This window comes from Trichomonas vaginalis, chromosome II (assembly GCF_026262505.1).
Source record: "Trichomonas vaginalis G3 chromosome II, whole genome shotgun sequence".
NCBI lineage: Eukaryota > Parabasalia > Trichomonadida > Trichomonadidae > Trichomonas > Trichomonas vaginalis.
In genome coordinates this window covers 1,352,978-1,374,340 of record NC_067204.1, presented here as the reverse complement: position 1 = coordinate 1,374,340, position 21,363 = coordinate 1,352,978, and the positions used below count along the sequence as shown (strand labels likewise).

At 31.6% G+C, this 21,363-nt stretch overlaps 8 protein-coding genes and 1 pseudogene across 9 annotated transcripts, besides 3 other annotated features; 6 read left to right on the top strand and 3 right to left on the bottom strand.

The window, feature by feature from the left end:
* Window positions 1-7,531: part of a mobile genetic element that runs on past the window's edge.
* TVAGG3_0465980 (uncharacterized protein) lies at window positions 326-622 on the bottom strand (the record flags this gene model as incomplete). The annotated part of the gene is made up of 1 exon (XM_051235273.1): window positions 326-622. The coding sequence occupies one exon, from the start codon at window positions 620-622 to the stop codon at window positions 326-328; it is 297 nt and encodes a 98-aa protein (XP_051093097.1).
* Window positions 3,544-5,910, bottom strand: TVAGG3_0465970 (annotated as a pseudogene). Its single transcript has one exon. A coding segment is annotated over exon 1 (2,367 nt).
* Window positions 7,176-7,346: a mobile genetic element.
* A 1,204-nt stretch (window positions 7,532-8,735) lies between the features above and the next one.
* Window positions 8,736-21,363: part of a mobile genetic element that runs on past the window's edge.
* Window positions 10,652-11,281, bottom strand: TVAGG3_0465940 (uncharacterized protein; the record flags this gene model as incomplete). Its single annotated transcript, XM_051235272.1, has 1 exon — window positions 10,652-11,281. A coding segment is annotated over one exon (630 nt), but the record flags the coding sequence as incomplete, so codon positions are not given.
* TVAGG3_0465930 (phage tail repeat-like family) lies at window positions 11,915-12,589 on the top strand (the record flags this gene model as incomplete). The annotated part of the gene is made up of 1 exon (XM_051235271.1): window positions 11,915-12,589. The coding sequence occupies one exon, from the start codon at window positions 11,915-11,917 to the stop codon at window positions 12,587-12,589; it is 675 nt and encodes a 224-aa protein (XP_051093095.1).
* Window positions 13,977-14,132, top strand: TVAGG3_0465920 (uncharacterized protein; the record flags this gene model as incomplete). The annotated part of the gene is made up of 1 exon (XM_051235270.1): window positions 13,977-14,132. The coding sequence occupies one exon, from the start codon at window positions 13,977-13,979 to the stop codon at window positions 14,130-14,132; it is 156 nt and encodes a 51-aa protein (XP_051093094.1).
* TVAGG3_0465910 (uncharacterized protein) lies at window positions 15,851-16,513 on the top strand (the record flags this gene model as incomplete). Its single annotated transcript, XM_051235269.1, has 1 exon — window positions 15,851-16,513. The coding sequence occupies one exon, from the start codon at window positions 15,851-15,853 to the stop codon at window positions 16,511-16,513; it is 663 nt and encodes a 220-aa protein (XP_051093093.1).
* On the top strand, window positions 16,804-17,129 carry TVAGG3_0465900 (organellar and viral DNA polymerase type B; the record flags this gene model as incomplete). Its single annotated transcript, XM_051235268.1, has 1 exon — window positions 16,804-17,129. A coding segment is annotated over one exon (326 nt), but the record flags the coding sequence as incomplete, so codon positions are not given.
* Window positions 18,331-18,741, top strand: TVAGG3_0465890 (organellar and viral DNA polymerase type B; the record flags this gene model as incomplete). The annotated part of the gene is made up of 1 exon (XM_051235267.1): window positions 18,331-18,741. The coding sequence occupies one exon, from the start codon at window positions 18,331-18,333 to the stop codon at window positions 18,739-18,741; it is 411 nt and encodes a 136-aa protein (XP_051093091.1).
* On the top strand, window positions 19,447-19,737 carry TVAGG3_0465880 (uncharacterized protein; the record flags this gene model as incomplete). Its single annotated transcript, XM_051235266.1, has 1 exon — window positions 19,447-19,737. One exon carries the CDS (start codon window positions 19,447-19,449, stop codon window positions 19,735-19,737), a length of 291 nt encoding a protein of 96 aa, XP_051093090.1.

Here is a 21,363-nt window from a genome sequence, read left to right as displayed (position 1 = left end):
TCATGTTGTCACATTTTTTCAGAGAAGTTAAATGACCTGGTGACCTGGTGACCCCTTCAGTTCTTCAAAAATAATTAATTATTGAATAACCCATGATGTTGTCAAAATGTCATGTTGTCACAAACTTTAGAACGGCATAATTTAAATTTTTATTTTTATCATAAATGGATACCCCACAAGCTCAAAATTTACCACGAATCATAACAAGGGAGGAAACGATAAAAATGATGCGAGAACTTGCTAAAAATAACAAACCACTAAAACTGAGAAAATGTGGTTATGCAGTAATGATGGAAAGAGAGACGTTGTCGAAGAGGAATAAAAATTAAATTTGGATTGAGTTTAAAAATTCATCTTTATTAAATTCATCTCTTCCAATCAATTTATTTATTCTATTAAATTCTTTTATTTTTGCTTCACTCAGTTTAAGGATTGAACGGTAAGTTTCTAATTTTTCGATTATTTCTTTCCTCTCTTTATCGTTTTCAGTTCCATTAGTTTTATCGTTTTCAACCCCACCGCATTGCGACTTCTTTTTGTAATAGCATATTTTTGATTTAATTCTGTTTAGTTTCTTTTTATATTCATCGTCTGGACTCTTGACTGCTTTGTTGTCACTCATTTCTTACGAAATAAAAAAAATTAAATATTATTTAAATATAATGGAGTAATAAAATAAATCGGAATTTCTATTAATTTATTGTCAACTTCAACTAATGCATTGCCGTTAATATATCTAACAAATTCAGCTATTGTGTCAAATCTTCGTCTTCTTTTTGTCATTGATTTATCAGTTTTTCCATAATCGAGATGAATTAAAACTTTATTTCCTTGTTTAAAATTCATGAGCCCCGAATTAATTTGTTCACGTTTAACATCATTTAACTTTTCCATTTGCTTTCTAATATATTCCCATTCTTTTGAAATATCATTTTTCATTTCCACCGGTTTCATGTTTATAGTTCTATGCCATGTATTATTGTAATAATATACTACTGCTGTATGATGGAGTCATGATTTCCATCCCAGTATATCTGACCGTTAACCCCTAACGCATCTCTAAGAGTTCTCATTACCGCATCAACTATTTTATTATGAAACGTATATGGAGAGGATGAGAAGAAAAATTAATTTGTGGGAAATAATGAGTCATAGCTGCCTGAAATCCTTTATCACCATCACCCCTGATATTATCTACTCTTTCATGATCTAGTAAGTATTGAATAGCTCTTCTTGTTTCCTGTTCTGTTTTCCCTTTCACCGGAATGCAATATAAATATCTAGTGTTAATGTTAATGGCAAATAAATAAGTAACGTTTCCTTTTGAATATTCCAGATGATCGATTTCGTATGAATATGGATATGGAGCAAATGAAGGTCGACTAAATTTTTCCTTTAACGGTTGAATTTTTGGGTCAATTGGTTTATTTAATATCTTGAAATCCTTTTTAAAATCTTTTTGCTTCTTTAATGTTTGAAATGGATATAATAAAGTGAATGATGAAGGATTAACTGAAGGAGGAGGCGGTACTGTCGTTGGAGGTTTTGGTGTTGCAAGTGGTTTAATTTTATCTGCTTTGATTTTGGATTTCATTCCTTCCTTCATTAATTCTGGATGTATTCTATTCATTTGTTTTAAATATGCTGTATATAAAGGTTTGATATACTTTCCCGCTTCGAGTTTATGTTGAAGGATGAATTCCAAAAGTTGATCTTCATTTAAAAGTCGGGCTGAATATGGTTTAACTAATGAATCATAAATTAAAGCTTGTGCTTCATTTATGGTCTGAAGGACCTGGGTGTTTTGTTCCTTTTGTTTTTGCGGCTCAGGATTATATAATTTATATAATTCATCAATATCTTCTTCTGTTAATACTTTATTTTTGAAATCTTTCAACTGTTTAAGTTGTGATTTAGTTTTTCCCTTTGAATATTCATTATTTTTAATTTTGTCTTTAATTTCAGAAATTATTTTATTATGATATTTCAAAATTTCATTTTTATAATATGGATAATAATATTCCATATCATCACCCGTTATATTTTTATTATGTTTTTGGAGATATGATTTTAATTCATAATAACTAAGAAAATTTTGATTAAGTACTAAATCACCAATTAAATTTTTTAAATCTACGCTATTCATTTATATAAAAATAAAATAAATGTTTAAGGGTGCCCACCTCTTTGAATCATAGTATCAAAACCATCATTAACGGTTCCTTCTTCTAAAACGGTATCAAATGGTGGCGGTTGTTGTTGCTGTTGATGCTGTGATGGGATTTAAAAAATTCGTTGTGGTTCCTTTTGTCTCTTCTGTGGCATTTCATTAAAAATAAATTTAAATTCTTTAAATAAATGGCATACAACATCCATTTTCACAACATACAGCCTTAGTGTGTGCTCCTGTTAATGCAGTCTTACCAATTGTTAAGCGAGTCATTGACCCGTTTTTAAGTTGTAAATTAATATTCTGACCATCAAATATCACTTTATCATTTATTATATCCAAATAATTTTTAGGTGTTAATTGTTTATTTTGTCGTAAACTAACACCTTTCATTTTTTGTGCAATCTTTTTAAAATCACTTCCATCAATTGAACCGTTGAATGATGTATAACACTTAGGACATAAAGCAACCATGTTATCACCTTGTTTCTCAATTGCTAAACCCAATAACTTCTTCTCATGTGCTTTTTCTTCAGCTTTATTCTTTAATTTAGGTTTAAATTTCTCATCAAAACAGAAGAAATCAAATGGTGCGAATTTGAAAATGTTTTTATCATAAAATTGTTTATCGTAACAATTGCTTGAAATGCTTGAGTGTTAGGAAGATTTGGGTCGCCAGCGATTGCCCAATAAGATGAATCAGTATCACCTTCAATGAAATGAAAACGATTAACATTCATGCATTTATACATAAAATCATAAATGAAAACCAAATACCAGTATTTAGCATTATCTAAAGTGAAGAATGCCTCTTGTAAACATGTATCACATCTATAAAATCTATCTTTAGCATCACTTGATATGTATCCTCTCCTATTTCTCTTATGTTTTTAAACTTATTTGACATACATGCAACGCGTGCTTCTGTGCATTCATTATTTTAGTCTTTGCGTAATTTTGTGTATTCATTGCATCGTAACCATATGATCCATTAAGTGAAATCTTGCAAAATAAACTTTTTCCTTTATTTCCTTCTAATTCAGCCTTTTGTCTTTCGTTCATAAATTCGTTCGCAAATTCATTAAAACAAGTGTTTTTCGTAAATGTTAAAATTGATTGAATGTCATCAATGATAAAATGAAATCTGTCTATTAGATACCAAAGATAATAAGAAGAAAATGGTTGATATTGGTTGTGTGTTGATGCTAACTGAGTTAATTTTCTCTGTTTCTGGTCAACTGGTAGATTGTTTGATTTCATGTAATTATACATAAAACTGCCAATTGTTTTTTCATCTGTGATAATATCTAAGTTTCTTATTATCGGTAAAAAGTTTATGTAATCATTAATGTATTTTTCATCAATGTGACCCTTTACTTCAGCCACGAATAAAGTATTTTTCTTCTTAATATTCCCAGTGCTTTTGCTTTCTTTGTTGCTGTATCACAAATGATAACACCATTCAATCTTCCCGGCATATACATTTTATGGTCAGTATATTGAATGAAATCATGAGGATTAGATGAAAATGATGAAGGATATAATGAATTAAAGTCAACACCAACGAAATGAGTCATAATGTTGGTGGTGTCCTCATTTGATACAGTTTTAGTTTCTGGATTATATGAAAGTTTATTAATGTGCGTGATTCCTTTAAGATTAACACGATGTTGAACATTTGATAGACCACCAGTAATTCCATTACGGAGAATGTGATAAGCTTCAACTGAATCTAAAGTCATTGGTAAATTATTTTTTAATGCATAATTTCTTAAATTGATTCTTAAACGTTGAACATCTTCATCTTTATTTGATTTTACGACATTGCAATAACAACACATTAACTGACAATTTTCTTTGGTATGTGGTTTTTCATTATCGATTCTATCCAATGTTGGTTTATTTACATATGTAAACGCTTTACCACACATTTTGCATTTAGATGAAAGGATTAAATCGTGATAGTATTGATAGTCATCCATTGAAACATTGTTTTTGGTATCTCTTTTCGCCTTTTCATCTTGTTTCTTATATGATTCAATTTTATATTTCCAATACTTTTTTGTTAATTCAAAACTTGATTCCACATTTTCTTCTTCTGGATATGTTTCGTTAGGATTGAAGTTCTTATATGCTAACGCGTAACGAATCATTGATGCATTCGATGATAAAGAAAGATTATGAAGCATGTCAATTTTATAAACAAATGTTTCTTCGATAATTTTATCAATTGGGTCAATCATAATTTCAACGTCTTTATTGCAATAATGAATAAAATATTCTAATCTATTCTCAAAATTTTTAGCATCATTGAGATATATTTGATAATCTGAATCGGATATTGTTTCTTGTGTTAATGCTGAATAAAATGAATCTTGAGTGAATGGTTCCTTTTTATATAATTCATCTTCGTAATTCTCCCATGTGATGAATTGATAAGGGAAAAAGGATTTAACACGTGATTTATTGTTTCCGAAATCTTGAGTGAATTGGTCTAATGTTCCACCCGCTATATAATTTCTGATGTCAATAAATCTTAATTCATATGGACAGTTTGTTTTCTTTACTATGACTTGCTTAAATTGAGAAGAAGAACCCAGCATTGATTTTATTTTCCATTTTGCAGTATTTAAATCACGAAGAATTAAATTTAAATCAAACTTTCCCGAATTAAAACCAATGATATTCACTTTATTAAATTCTTCATCTAAAAGCTCTTTCATTGCTTCCTTCTGTTTTTCATTTAATGTATTCATTAATTCTTCATATTGTTCAATATTTGATTTAGCAACTAATGAACAGGTTGAAAATAAAAATTCAATCCAATCAGAGATGAACGAATCACTTGATGTTAAGCAAAAATTCCTCGTAAATGTTTTATCACGGTCTACGTCCTCGCCGCTTTGCGGCTTTATTTTGACAGTTGATGATACCATAAATGGTTTTAAGTAAGCGTTCAAAGTTGCACATTCAGAAAGTTGAAGTTCTTCTTTAGTCTCTAATGTTTCGAAGTCAAAAGTAATATAATATCTTGTTGGTTTATAATATTCCTGCAAATTATGTGCTAATAGCCATTGATATATCTTCTGTTTCGTGATATGTGGTGCATATGGTTGTTGTGTGTTTTGCAATTGAACGTCTTGAATTAATCTTCCATTATTTTCTTTACATTTCTCACAATGTTTTAAAAATCTTCTTTGGTTTTTCCTTTCTGGATCATCACGGATAGAATATACTTCTTCTTTGCAAAAGGGGCAAACTTTATATCCTGTGAGTGCTTCAACGTCTGTAATTCTGTCAGCGTGAAGTTTTCCACATGGACTCTGTGTTAATAAAATATTTACTGTTTCAAATTCTGGATCTATCATTATTGATTCCACTAATGGAAAGTCTACCTTGTTAATGTCTACGTCTTCTGGTTGAGGGTCACAATAATAAAAATCAATATTAACGTTTAACATTCTTGCTAACCTCTCACTTTCTGATGAAATGTCAAACCCTTCATATGCATCTATTGCTTCATTTAAATAGCTTCTACGAGTTTTAGGATTAACACCATCAGGAATGTTATAGAAGCGTTTAAATAACCTTCTACCTTCGGCTCTTATTTGATTATCATTCATTTTAGCTGTTCCATTTTTATTCATTTATGTAAGAATAAAAATTAAAAATAAATAAAAATAAAGTTTTTTTTTTTTTTTTAAAGTCCGAGACTCAGAGAGTCCAGGGCTAAAGTCCATAAAATGAATTAAGAACACATAAATTTTTATCATCTGCGACGTGACGAATACATTTTAATTTACTCAAGAATGCGTACCCTGATACATTAAATCTAATTCCTGTCTTATTTAATTTCACAACTTTGAAAAGGAATGTATGAATAGCTATAAAATGATGAGATGATGTTTTATGGGTTGCTTCCATTTTTTCTGAAATAAATGAATAAATATAATGTTTATAAGTTTTCATATCTTTTATGTTCTTAATAACGAATGGTATAGACCTTTCAACTTCGTCTTCCTTCGGTGCTGTTCTTTCATATGAAACATTATTGGTATCTTCAATAATGAAACCACAATCACACAAAATTTTATATGTTCCAATGGTTTCTTTTGATATTTTATTTAATAAATCAAAAACTTTATCAACACCTGTGCATTTATTTAAATAATAATTTGTGTAAATATCATGATCTTCTTTCTTAATCGTATTAGTTGCATATGTCACGTTTTTAAGAGCTTTTTTGAATTTTTCAGAATCAAGAGGAGGTGAAAGTAATATACATGGATAATCTCCATCGTCAATAAACTGAAGCTTATGTTTATGAATAAATTTTGTGCCTTCTTCTGAAAGTGTTTCGTCAATATCACCATCTAATAAATTTTTAGTAGATTCCAAAAAGTAATTTTTATATCTTTCCTCATGTGATTTTTGAACTTCTGATTCTGAAGCTGGGATATTCATTAAACCCTCTACTTCATTCTCAGCATTTCTCAATTCACTAATTCTTTCATCTATTTCATTTCTTAATTGTTCCAATTTCTCAATCTCATCGTTATAATATTCATCTTGTTTAATTTTTTCTTCAAAATATTCAGGAGGTGTTTCAAGGCTCTCTGAGCCCAGGTCCTCTGGACCATAAAGAGGAATATTCTCCTGTTTTTCAACTTTTTTGGGATATAAATATCTCATTATAGCCTTTTTAGTAATTGGTCCGTTATATTTAAATTCATTCAACAATCTGGAAAACTCTTTCACATTCTGCATATATGTTGGATAAGAACCGTCTCCAAAATTTTCTAAAATATTTTCTAATTCTGAATTAGTGAACTTTAAAGATTTCAATGAATTAGTTGTTATACTCATTTATTATAAAATAAAAAATAAAAAAAAATAATTTAACTTAGTTTAATTTTACGTAAGAAGTCAATTTTTTATATACCGTCATTTGTAGGTATTATTTCTATCAGATAAAAATTATTTTTCTATTTGTCATCTTTATATAAAGATAAAAAATATTTTTGATTAATAAGGAATTAATTTCATTTTATGTCTTATAATGTGCGCATATGTATTTAAAAGGCATTCATTGAATTGCTTTTCAATCTCTTTCTTTTTTTCATCTTCGAATATTATATCATTTTCATGTTCGAAGCTTGTAAGTTTGTTATCTTCAAATATTATATTAGTTTCATATATCAAATTATGATATCGGTCATATTCTTTTAAGTGATAAATAAATACAAAATTTACGGTTCCTTTAATTTTAAATTCAAAATTAATTTTACAACAGCTTTGTGGATCAATTAGTAAATCAATCAAATAATGTTCAAAATCAGATATTATTCTTTTTCCATACATTTTATATTAAATAAAAAAATCTAACTTTATTTTTTCGGAGTTTTGTGACGAAGTGCGAATCTTCACTTCGTCAAAAATATATTCTTTTTATTAATGGTAATATAGGAATTGTAGGAATAAAAACTTTTTATAAATTATTCATAAATTTTTAAAATCGGTTTCATACAAAATAAAAATAAATTTTCATAAATGTAAGACATGAATTTTTAATGGTTTATTTTTTTAAAAAAATTTTTATTTCATTATGGTAGTGAATCTTTTATTCATGAAAATAATTATTTCTAATTTCTTTTACTCTCTCGTATATACTAGATTTAAAGAATTCAGAACATTTCCCATAATCTCCTAAATGTTTTCTTATCCCTAACGTGTGCCAGTTATTATATGAAACTGAATAAACTTTATCTTTATCTTTACACCTTTCATCACTTCCAATATATTTATATCTCAGTTTTGATTTAGCATTTTCATATTCATTAACGTTTAATAATTCACAGTCTTCCTTTTTAAATTGATGTTTAAGATATTCAGATTTAATACTCTACGTTTATATGCTCCTAACTTAGTTCTAAAGGTTTTTCTACAAAATTTAGGAATTCCATCCTCTTTAATGTCATCAATGATTTCCATTTCATTATTTTCAATTTCTTCTTCTCGTTTATGAGGTCTTTGATTATGACTCCATTGATTCCATGAAATTAAATATTCTTTATCATTATATTTATACCTCATTAGCTTATTTTGGCTTTCATATTCATTTAATAATTCACAATCTTCATTTTTAAATTGAAGTTTAACCCATTCAGGATTTAAACAATGTTTAATTAATCGCGGAATATCTGACATCATCTATATATAGCTTCTTTTATAAAAGATAAAAAAATAAATTATTTTAAAATTAATGTTAATTTTTTAATGGTTTATTTTTTTAAAAAAATTATTTTTTATTTCATTATGTATGGGCTGAGTGTAAATGTCTTACAATTTTGAAAATTTTTTAAATCTTGATTTATTCAAAAACGTAAGAATAAAAACCGTAAGAATCATACATTTTTTACTTCATATGTTAAAAAAAATGATACAAAATCGTTCAATATTGTATGAATTCTTACGTTTACAAAAAAAGTCACACAACCCTTCAACATATACTACTTTTAATGTAAGCAATTACACTACCGGGAAAATAGGTTTTTGGTTAACAAAAAAAAAAAAAAAAAAAAAAAAAAAAAAAAAAGGTAGTGGGGCTTCCAGGCACTTCGTGCCCTCTAGCCCCTAAGAAATTTTGTCACTTTTCAGGAAAAAACATTTTTATTATATATATAAAATGAATTTTACAAAACCACCGTTACCCTTCTTTGGAAATAAGAGTAGATGTAAAGATATTCTATTGAGAGAACTTAAGAAACTACCGAATGGTCTAACATTTGTAGACTTGTTCGGTGGAAGTTTCTATATATCTCATTTGTGCCATATAATATTCCAGACTCAAAGATTATATGCAATGACTTCGACAACTATATGGACCGTCTCAAACATATACCAGACACAAACAAAATATTGAAAGAGTTAAAAGAAAAGATACCTATAGGTAAGATGGAACGTATACCATTAGATAAGAAAAATACTGTCAGAGAGGTTTTGAAAAAGGCAGAGTATATTGACTGGGATAGTATATCTTCTAGACTATTGTATAGTGGTCTATAAGAGTTCATGACATTGAAACACTTATGTCAAAAGTTTTATATCTTAACTATACAAATGTTTTCAAAGAGAACATAGAAAAATATATTGAGTATAGAGTTTGTGAGATGTCATTGGACAGAGTTGTATGAAAAATATAAAACAAGGAAAATGTTTTCTTTATAGTGGACCCGCCGTTCTATAACACATGGATTTTCAATACCAAGTAGACTGGACTTTGAGAGACTCTTTAGAAACTTTAGACGTTTTACATAACCATCCATGCTTTTACTTTACATCCGATAAAAGTGGTTTGGAAAGTGTCATGAGATGGTTAGAGGACATACATGACTATGAGTTTAGATACGATAAAATAGAATATGAGAGAGGTCCTATAAACTGGAGAAAGTGTCATAACAAAGAAATTTTATTAGTAAGTAAATGTGGTTTGAAATCGGATTGTTAGTTTTAGGTTTTTTCCATTGTGTCATTTATTTATTTGACGTGGCAGAAAGATATAGAGAATATGAAGATGAACCAATGCCTGCAAATGTTCAGCATATGTACTCGTAAGAGATATTTTTATCTAATATTAAATGGACGCACAGAACTTAGCGAATGCACAGCAACCTGGACAACCAAACCCAGAGAATATTCCAAATGAAGTTAGAATACAAACTGCAATGGCAAACTATGGTCAAGTGCCAACAGATGTACAAATGCAAACTGCCATGTCAAATGACGCTGCGTTAGGCTTGCCACCATGGTATGCAAATATGAGATGGAAAGAGTTTTATACAAACCCGAAGTGGGATATAAACAACTCTATGCAGATGACGCGAACACAGGAGTTGACCCAGAGTATGTTTTCTACCAGAGGAGAAATAGAATGTATGAGCTCCAGTTAAAGAATGCTATGGAACTCAGAAGGAAACGTAAGAGACTAGGTGGACATTAGATTTTTACATATAGTAAAATGGGTTTCTTTGGAAGAATAGGAAACTTCTTTCGAAATGTTGGAAGAGTATATGGAATGGAATAAAAAACCGTCGGAAGAGGAATTTGGAACGGAGTCAAAAATATTGGCAAAAGAGTAGGTCAGTTCGTTGGTATTATACCTAAAGACCCTGAACCAGAAAGAGCAAGCTCCTGTTATACAACAGCCTGAACCTGCACCACAGTCAAGTTGGCAACCAAATCCAACACCTCAACCGTATTAAAATTATATTTTTACCGTTCGATAGTAGTTGTATATGAAACTAAGTTCTAAGTAAAACGCGTGGTATAATGGAACTATTCTCTTTCTTCCATCTGTGTAAACCATACTTGAAAGTCTGAAATACTTCCACTCGGTGGTTCATATAACTTTGTAGGTTTTTCGTAAAAGTCATTTGCCAAGCATAAAAAAGAGTTTTGTGCACCAGAAAATGAAGCATGAACGATAATAGCGTCTGAGTCGAAAACATTTTCATATGTTCCATTAGGGTTTTCGACTTCATAAAAGTTCGGGTGTACTGGATATTCTGCAGGCTGATTTAACATCCTCAAAAATCTATACCATGCCAAGTTGTTATATTTTGTAGAAATATAAACGTCTTCTCCAAGGTCTTCTATTCTATTGATTTTAACAGTTGCATTTTTCCTGTCATATATAATATCGAGATGGTACTCTCCTTCGTCAATGTTGTACTGTTTTGCATATTCGAGATAGATATCGTTTATTTTTTCTTGAAAAGCTTGAAGAGTTGTTTCTAAGTTTACAAGCAAATTCACTTGTAAAAGTTTTCCCTGTTCAAATTTCTCATACGTACGTTTTTCTTTGTTATAGTATCGAACTTCAAAAGCGACCGTAAATGGGAAACCATGTATGGCTTCTGAAATGAACTTCATTCTACGAAAGCCAATAGCTTTTGTGACGGATGGGTCTCTTAACCATCTTAAGGGGTAGTCAAAACGATAGCCTTCATGTTTTACGGTCTCTGTCTCAAACTTTTGACCGACATTAGTAAAAAGTTCATCTAATGGTTTAGTTGTAGCAACTCTTGAATTTTCTTTTTCTATTGAAAGCATATTTTATCTAGAATAAAAATGTCGAAAGAAACAGCGTCTATGAGAGAAATACAACACAACCGACAACTCATTTTGCAAGCTCTAAATAAGAACACAACAAACTTTTCAAACTATTCTAAGATATCTGAGTCATTGAAAGAAGGAAACTTAAAACTGACATTAAACCCAATGACAGATGAGTTTCTATTTCAAGACAATAGGAACCATACTGTTTGTATAAATCCAACAAAAGGAACTTTAAACGAGAAACCTATAGATGAACTTCTTTTGAAAGCAGATGTTGACAACAAAGCTGACAAAGAGTATGTCATTGAAAAAGTTCAAGAAGAACATGACAGAGCAGATGCAACATATGCAACGAAAGAGGATGTTGAAAAGAAAGCTGACAAAGAGTATGTTGACGATGAGTTAGCATATCTGGCTAGTGGGTTAGTGAAGAAGGCAAATAAGGAATATGTGGATGAAAAAGACAATGAAATTATAAAAAGGGTTGAATGGTACCATGAACGGACATCGAAGATTTTAAAAGGTAAAGCCAATACAGGGTGGGTTTCAGGATGTTTAGACCTTAAAGCCGACAAAGAAACTGTAGATATGTTGACACAAACGGTTTCAAGTCATACCAGAGGTTTAATGGAAGATGGACAACAGTTGAAAGAGCTTGAGAAAGGTGTTACAGAGTTAAGGAATACAAAAGCAGACTCGACATGGATAAAAGGATATGTAGATGCAACAAAAGAACGTATTTTCGCATGGACAGAAGGAACATACCCACAAAAATATCATAGACATAGCATCTCTGACGTAAATGAACTTGAAGAAAAGTTATATAAAAAAGCTGACAAAACAGAGCTTCAAACGTTAAAGACAGAAATACTTCAAACACTATATCCTATAGGTTCTATTTACACGTCAATGAACTCTACCAGACCAGAAGTAGTACTTGGTTTTGGAACTTGGACTCAAATAGTCGACAGGTTTTTGTATTGTGCAAACTCTTCAAAGGAAACAGGTGGAAGTAAAACGATTTCAGGTGAAAATTTACCTGCACACAGTCACTACATAGATTTAACTACAGCTGAAGCAGGTTGGCATAAGCATAGATATTGGGATTGGACAGGAATGACAAAAGGTAAAGGATATGATGTTAAAGACGACGTTAAGTTTGCTATAAATTGTTTCTGGGGTAGCACACAGGGAGATGGAAACCATACACATCGCGTTTCAGGATATACACAAACAACGGGACAAAGTAAAGACTACATGCCACCTTACATGACAGTTTACGCATGGTATAGAAATGCTTAGTCGTCATTTTCACTTCTTTAGCATATTCGTCAGGAGTTGTCTTATATTTGTTAGGAACTGTCTTTGAAAGTATACCACCTTGAACTTTGACAAGTTTGAAACGAGGTCTGACAATAGTAGTTTTATCTTCTGCTTGCAGTCTGTACATTTTGCCATGTTTGCCTAAAACTTCATAATATTCTCTTGTATACTTTCTTCTATTTTTACGAACACGAATGCGAGTACCTGTCGAGTTCCCATTGTTGTCATAGTCAATAGTATTTTCATATGGGTCGCGTTTAGGTATTTCTATTTTTACTTTGTCACCTTTCTTAAGTTTGAAGCCTGGCATTCTTTCTTGTTTGTCTCTTTTGACTAAACTATTAAATATATAGTCTTTCTCTAAGTCAGGGTTGTTTTTCATTTCTTCGGGAGTGGTTTCCCAAACCTTTTTGTTTACGGCTATTGTAAATATTTAAAACTTGTCTCATCTTTGCCATGGAGAAGTCTATACTTGTCGTCATATGACATTTCATCTACCTCACCACCTTGTGGTTGGTTTAAGTCTCTTAAATTTTTATACAACTGTCAATGACACCAAGAGCAGAATGGTTTTGGTCGACAATGAAATATTGGTTTACATTTTTTGAACGCAGATAGTTTTTAATATCGTCTGATTTGAAAGAACTTTCACAGTCAGATGTCAGTTTTGTTGGATGGTATTTGTCAACGAATATTGTCAAAGCAGTTTTCACATCTAAAATATTTTTGGACTGTAATGGTATGGCTTCACAGTATCTTGTGTTTTGACCGACAAATATTAGCCAGTATGGTGGTCCATCTTCTCTATACCTCGGAATGTTTTCCAAGATATCCATAAACCAAGCATTTGGTGTTGAACTAAAGATTTTTATCATGAGTGCTTTCTTTGTTGCTTTAGAAACATAGGGGTCCTTGTTTGAATTCGTCATTTTTAACCCATAAGAAATGGGTTTATTTGGCGCATTAGCAGGAGTTGCATCCAGATTTTTACCCGCAGTGGAACAATAGCCAGAGGTGCATTTGGAATTGGAAGGAAGATTTTGAGTACATTAGGTATACTGAAAGAGAAAGCACAACCTATTATACAAACTGTACAGAAAGGTTGGGATGTAGCACGAGATGCAGCAAATCTTATTCCAAATCCTGAAACAAGAGGAAAAGTTCAAGGATGGATGGACAATGTAGGAAGAGAAGCAGGAAACTACTATAACAAAGCAAATGACTACTATAACCAAGCAGGGCACTATATGGACCAAGGTGAAAGATTCTTTAACAGAGGATATAACCATGCCACAACAATGGGTAAACAATAACCAACCTCAACCGCCTCAAACGTGGGGAATGTAAAGTTTTTTACTGAGATGAAATGAACAATACAGCATTGAGACAAATGGGTTCAAGATGGATTTGTCGACTTCCAGTAGTTACACAACCACGTGTTTGTCAAGTCCTCCCTATACCTCAGGAAGTTTTAGACCGACTTAAAAAACCTAAACAACCAGTTGAAAACAAAACAAACTAAAATTTTTTACTGAGATGAAATGACCGAAGAAGTTGAAACGGTAGATTTGACACCACAAACAAAAAGTTCAGAACCATTGTCAAAACCTGTCAAAGAACTTACAGATGAAGAGAAAAATTCAATAATAGAAAGTGCCAGGTCTGGAAATACAAACCCTAACTATAAAGTCACTTTTCATAGAAATGGAACGGCTAGTATCTCAAAAAAGAAACAGACTCTCACAAATAAAATATTGAAGTCTGAAGGAGCTTTCGAGACAACAGATGGAAAAGTTTACTTCACGGACCAACAGTTCATTATAGAACATCTCATTGACTTAGAGTCGAAATATTCTAAACTTTACAACAAACACAAAAAGTTGAAAGGAAAACAAAACAGATGGCATATGATATTTATGAAGATGTTGACGACACAACCATACCGCAGGTGGGTAAAACCCGAGGAACCGAAAAGTGACGAAAAACCGATAGAAGAAGGTGAGCCAAAAACTGAAGATAAACCAAAACCAAAGTTTAGTCTCCAAACTAAACCAAGTCAACCTTCATTAGCTGGTATGGGTTGGCGTCAAAGACTTCTGGTAGCAGGAGGTTATGTAAAGTAAAAGGAAAACAGTATATTTTTCAAAAAATATTTTTTTTATTTTATTTGAAATGTACGCTGAGTTTGTTGGAGTAGACCGTTGGGAAACTTGTTTGTTAGATGAGAAATATGAAATTCACTGTTGTGAGTCATTTGAAGTCAGAAACAAAAAGACAAAAAGAGTTTTAAGCGAATGGGAGCAAAATGACGGATATGCTAGGATGAGGATTGGTGGGAAACACTATCTTAAACATGTTGTCATTGCAACTCATTTTATACCGAACCCTAACAATCTACCTTTTGTAGACCATATAAACCATATAAGAAACGACAATAGACTTGAAAACTTACGCTGGGTCACTTGTTCTGAAAACAATAAGAACAAAAGCAATTTTCGAGATATTGTATTCGAATTTGTCGACGAACTAGAAGATGAAGCAATTGAAATTACAGACTATGGTAAGCATACGTTTGAGTTTTACTACTATAGCGAAGAACAGGACTCTTTCTACTTTTATACCGGCGTAAACTATAGGAAATTACACGTATTTTACTAAGGCGGCTATGCTTATGTAAACGCTAGAGATACAGATGGAAAATACGTTCGATATACTTCTTAACAAATTCAAGAAGCTATATGGCATACCATTTTAAAACATTTTTAAAACAGTATATTTTTACATATATTAAATGCTTCAGGTTGAAAAACAAAGAACAAAAGTAGCAGATACAAAACCGTTAGACTATATCTTTACAAATGCTGGTAGGACTATATCAGATGAAGAAATTTCATCCCGAACCACCTAGTAACAGTTTCTCTGACTTTCAAGTTTGGTTCACAACAAATGGTGTGCAACATATTGTTCCATTGTACTACGACTTTTATCTCGAATTGTCTTTCATATATAACTACGGAGAAGTGCTGAAAAAGTATTGAAAAATATATTTTAGGGTAGAAGGGTATATCTACCCCGTTTTCTACCCTCTTTTCTACCCTCATGAATTTTCATGAATTTCCTTAAGATAGAAAAAAAGTGAGTTAAAATGAGATTTTTATCGTTGTGGTCCGACGGTTAAGCCACAAACGAATGTCCGACGGTTAAGCCAAAAATATTTTTTATTTTTATTGTAAGAACAGTATGACAGTCGAAGCAAAAACGTTCACGAACAAATCTAATGGCGAAACATTCACAAAAGGCACTTACAACGGTATTGAAGTCTTACGTAGAGACAAGGATGGTTATATAAATGCAACAAAGATGTGTCAGCAGTTTAGGAAAGACTTTAGAAGGTTGTTGGAAAATAAGTCCTGGGAAGAGTATTTTGAGGCATTTTGTGAAGAATATACCAACCCGCGGAATTCCGCGGGTTGCTTTTTATACACAGTTCATGCAGGAATTCCCGATGAAATCAAACAGGTTAGAGGAACGTATGTAGACCCAAGACTTGTAAACTATATAGCAATGTGGGCTTCTCCAAAATATTGTATAGCAGTTGGAAAAATTTTGGACTCCATAGACAAGAAAGTTCATGAGAAATTAGATGAAGAAGAACTTGAAGATACAGTAGAGAATGCTAAACCTTTGTTCGAAGAAGAAGTTAGAAAAATGCATGAAAAACAAATAGAACATGAACGTGAGATATGTTCTGGTTATAGGGACTCTCCATACGAACTAGACCAATGGGAACAAGAAGATTTAAAGAGAGAATTTAGAGAATATGAACTCGCTAAAATTTCATTAGAAGCTGCAGAAAAGAAGTTAAAAGTTTGGGGTCGTTTTGTACAAAAATATTGTGAGTAAATGAACCATTTTTTTTCGACAAAAATATATTTTAGGGTAGAAGGGTATATCTACCCCGTTTTCTACCCTCTTTTCTACCCTCGTAGAAAACACACAAAACTCTTGAATTTTGTATAAAAAAAGCAACCCGCCGTTTTCCGCGGGTTGGTATATTCTTCACAAAATGCTTGTTTTGAGGTCGAGCCATTTTTGGCTCCACCGTATTTTTAAACCAAACTCGTTCATTTTGTGCTGAAATAAAATAAAGGTAGTCCCACCAAAAAATATTTTTTTATTTTTATTGTAAGAACATGTCAGCAACAACAGCACCAAACTCGTTAGTCATGAACCCAACTTCTATGTTAGTAGAGATGAAAAGCTTCATTCCTTCTTCATATACTTTCGAAACAGAAATCCAGAAGATAAAGCAGGAACTTCTCCAAGGAGATTTAGACTGTAGTGCAAAAGATGAAACAAATGAACAGTATCTTTATGAAATGCAGGATATTATTGACCATCTACCTAAACTTCCTGAAATACAACAACAAAAGCTCACTATTCCAGAATTCGATGAAATTGAAGTCAGACTGACTGACTCAGTTGAAATAAAGAAGTTCATTCGTAAGATAAACTATGAGTTTCTTGGATTTCATTGCAACCACAAAGTCATTGACATATATAAATCTGAAGAATTTAAGACCTACGACAACTTTGTTTCGTTAGTTGCTGAGTGTGTCTTGCAGATAAGAGATAAAGATAGAAGAGGTAAGATATGGAATGAACAGATAAAACCCGCAACTTTTGAGTTAAAGAAAACCATCTACGCCTTAGTCATACTAGCAGGACAAATTTCAGAATATAACGCAAAAATGAACTCACAATGTTCAAAATGTAAAGCAGCAACAAGGAAATATAACTACTCCGTCAAAGAGATAGAACGTATGCGAAAAGACCATACTGACTTAAAGAAAGAAGTAGAGAAACCAGCAGAAGATAAAATGGACATGTTGACATTTCTGAACAAAAACTATCCAACTGCTAACGATTTCCTTCTTTCAGATGTCAAGAAGAAATATAAAGAAACCTTCGGCATAGTTAAAATTTTTGATATCCTTCGTGAAGAAATAGAAGCTACAAAACTGTTTAAAGTCATGAACCATCACAACATATACCATGTAAAACGCTTGTAAAATAACTGGGGTAGAAATGAGGGTAGAAAACGGGGTAGATATACCCTTCTACCCTAAAATATATTTTTATTGAATTCTGTATAAAATTCTGAGTAAAATGACATATGGAACACATACTTTTTCAGTAAGGACATATGGGGTAGAAATGAGGGTAGAAAACGGGGTAGATATACCCTTCTACCCTAAAATATATTTTTATTGAATTCAGCAACAAATTTCATGAATTTCCTCATATGTTTGCTACCCTCGGAAAACCGAGGATAGAGATTCCATTCGAAAATCGTAAAAAATTGCGACCCGCGGAAAACCGAGGAACGCCTAAAACACATGAAAATCGTAAAAAAATGACCAAATTTCATGATATAACTGTATCTTTTATACAAAATAAAATAAAAGCTAGTTTTTTTAAAATATTTTTTTTTATTTTGTATGTAAGAACAGGAAATGTCAAACACTGAGTTTGAAACAGTTAAAAAGATAGACAATGAGACCAAGGTGGTTAGAATAGGTGATTTAAACGTAAGATACTCAAAGAAATACAAAAAATATTCTTTGTCAGACATTTTAACACTATCTGAAGGAAAGAAAGCACACGACTGGGTTAAAAATGCTTCTACTCAGAAAATTTTGACAAAAAATCCTGAGCTTATGATATCGGTAAGATTCTATGGAACAAGAGCATATCTCATCGACAAAAGTCTTATACCAGTAGTTTTGTTCTGGATTGACCCAGTTGTTGGATATAATTTCATAACATATGGTTCATTCGATACGGAACGTTGCAGTGAAGGCTTACTTTACATCGTTCAGAAACCAAAGGACTTCAATACAAAGAGATATAAGATAGGAAGAACATTTAATATAACTCAAAGATATGACAATATAGTCAATAGAGTTAAGGTTGCGTTCGTTAACGATATGAGAGCTGCTGAAACAGAACTACTTGAAAAGTTTGAGAAGATGTATGGTGCTCCCACGAAAGGTAGGGAAACGTTTGAAGTAGATGAGATAGATAAAGCTATAAAATTATTTGACGAAGTTGCTGAAAAATACATGTAAAGCGTTTATTTTTGGTCTTTTATACAAGATAGAAAATAGCGCTAATTTTATTTTTTTTTTTTTTTTATTTTGTATGTAAAGACAGATATGTCAACAACAGAGAACACAACAACAGTTATAGTCCATGAAGCTATAAATGAAGAATACGAGTTACAGTATAACAAACAGTTACGTCTCATTCGTTCGGTCAAAGACGATATGTACCAAATGCAAAGTATTTTGACAGCATGTTTTGCGCCAGATACCAAGCTTCCTAAAGACTGGTTTAGGAACCAAAGCACTATTGAACTATTAAATGAAGCTGAAAATTCGACTACGGATTTTCTCGTAGTCGCAAAAACTCGAGTGGGAGAAAAACCCCAGTCGCCAAAACTCTATGAAAACAGTGAAGAACAGCGAGTGGGAGAAAAACCGCAGTCGCCAAAACTCTATGAAAATCGTGAAAAATTGCCAAATGGTTTGAGAGGATATTATGTTCATAGACTTCTTGTAAATGCTGTGCAATGTGGGCTTCACCTCGTATTCATGGTATATTTAAGACTTCTTGACGAAATTCATAGACAAGAACGTGAAGAGATGGAAAAGAAACTTCAAGCAAAAGATGAAGTCATTGAAGCAAAAGACAAAACCATACAGAAAAGAATACCACGTTCGGTACCAAAAGGAAAGGAAAAGAACTATAAGTATATGATTTATACTGAAGAGATGGAAAATGAAGAAGACAGAGATATGGTTATGTTGCATTTAGTCAGAAGAAACAACAAAAGCTTTTACGACCTTGCTAAGATTTACAAATCTGACAGAAATTGGTTCTATCGCGAAAACTTACCGATTTCAATGACACCGAATGAAGATGTTAAACAGATAGTTCAAGATACGTTACCTCAAACACACTATGATATGAAAGGTTGTACAATACTTACCTTCAAAGAAGATTTGCCATTGTTAAAGGAAAAAATAACAGAGTATTTCGACAACTTCAAACAAGTAGGGTAAATTTCAATCTTTATTTTTACGCTTGACCTTTACATTCTGCCTGAGGAAGTCTTTAACAAGCTCGTTAATTTCAATTAGATAAATTGCTTCGTCTAAGGGGTCAAGCTCCATACTGAGTCAGTACAATGTTGTACTTTTTCAAGACAATGTTGTACTTTTTCAAGACAATGTTGTACTTTTTCAAGACAATGTTGTATAAATTCAGTACAATATTGTACTTTTTCAGAACAATGTTGTATAAATTCAGTACAATGTCTCTCAAATTTGAGTACGGCTGTACTTTTTCAGAACAAGTCTTGTACTTTTTCAAGACAATGTTGTACTTTTTCAAGACAATATTGTACTTTTTCAAGACAATGTTGTACTTTTTCAAGACAATGTTGTACTTTTTCAAGACAATGTTGTATAAATTCAGTACAATATTGTACTTTTTCAGAACAATGTTGTATAAATTCAGTACAATGTCTCTCAAATTTGAGTACGGCTGTACTTTTTCAGAACAAGTCTTGTACTTTTTCAAGACAATGTTGTACTTTTTCAAGACAATATTGTACTTTTTCAAGACAATGTTGTACTTTTTCAAGACAATGTTGTACTTTTTCAAGACAATGTTGTATAAATTCAGTACAATATTGTACTTTTTCAGAACAATGTTGTATAAATTCAGTACAATGTCTCTCAAATTTGAGTACGGCTGTACTTTTTCAGAACAAGTCTTGTACTTTTTCAGAACAATGTTGTACTTTTTCAAGACAATGTTGTACTTTTTCAAGACAATGTTGTACTTTTTCAAGACAATGTTGTACTTTTTCAAGACAATGTTGTATAAATTCAGTACAATATTGTACTTTTTCAGAACAATGTTGTATAAATTCAGTACAATGTCTCTCAAATTTGAGTACGGCTGTACTTTTTCAGAACAAGTCTTGAACTTTTTCAGAACAAGTCTTGTACTTTTTCAAGACAATGTTGTACTTTTTCAAGACAATGTTGTACTTTTTCAAGACAATATTGTACTTTTTCAAGACAATATTGTACTTTTTCAAGACAATGTTGTACTTTTTCAAGACAATGTTGTATAAATTCAGTACAATATTGTACTTTTTCAGAACAATGTTGTATAAATTCAGTACAATGTCTCTCAAATTTGAGTACGGCTGTACTTTTTCAGAACAAGTCTTGTACTTTTTCAGAACAATGTTGTACTTTTTCAAGACAATATTGTACTTTTTCAAGACAATGTTGTACTTTTTCAAGACAATGTTGTACTTTTTCAAGACAATATTGTACTTTTTCAGAACAATGTTGTACTTTTTCAGAACAATGTTGTATAAATTCAGTACAATGTCTCTCAAATTTGAGTACGGCTGTACTTTTTCAGAACAAGTCTTGAACTTTTTCAGAACAATGTTGTACTTTTTCAGAACATGTTGTACTTTTTCAAGACAATGTTGTACTTTTTCAAGACAATATTGTACTTTTTCAAGACAATATTGTACTTTTTCAAGACAATATTGTACTTATTCAAGACAATATTATATTGTTTCAGAACAAAGACGGTTAAGACACAAACGGATGACTGACGTTCCTCTTCCTGAATGCCTTCCAAAGCCAGAAGAACCGACA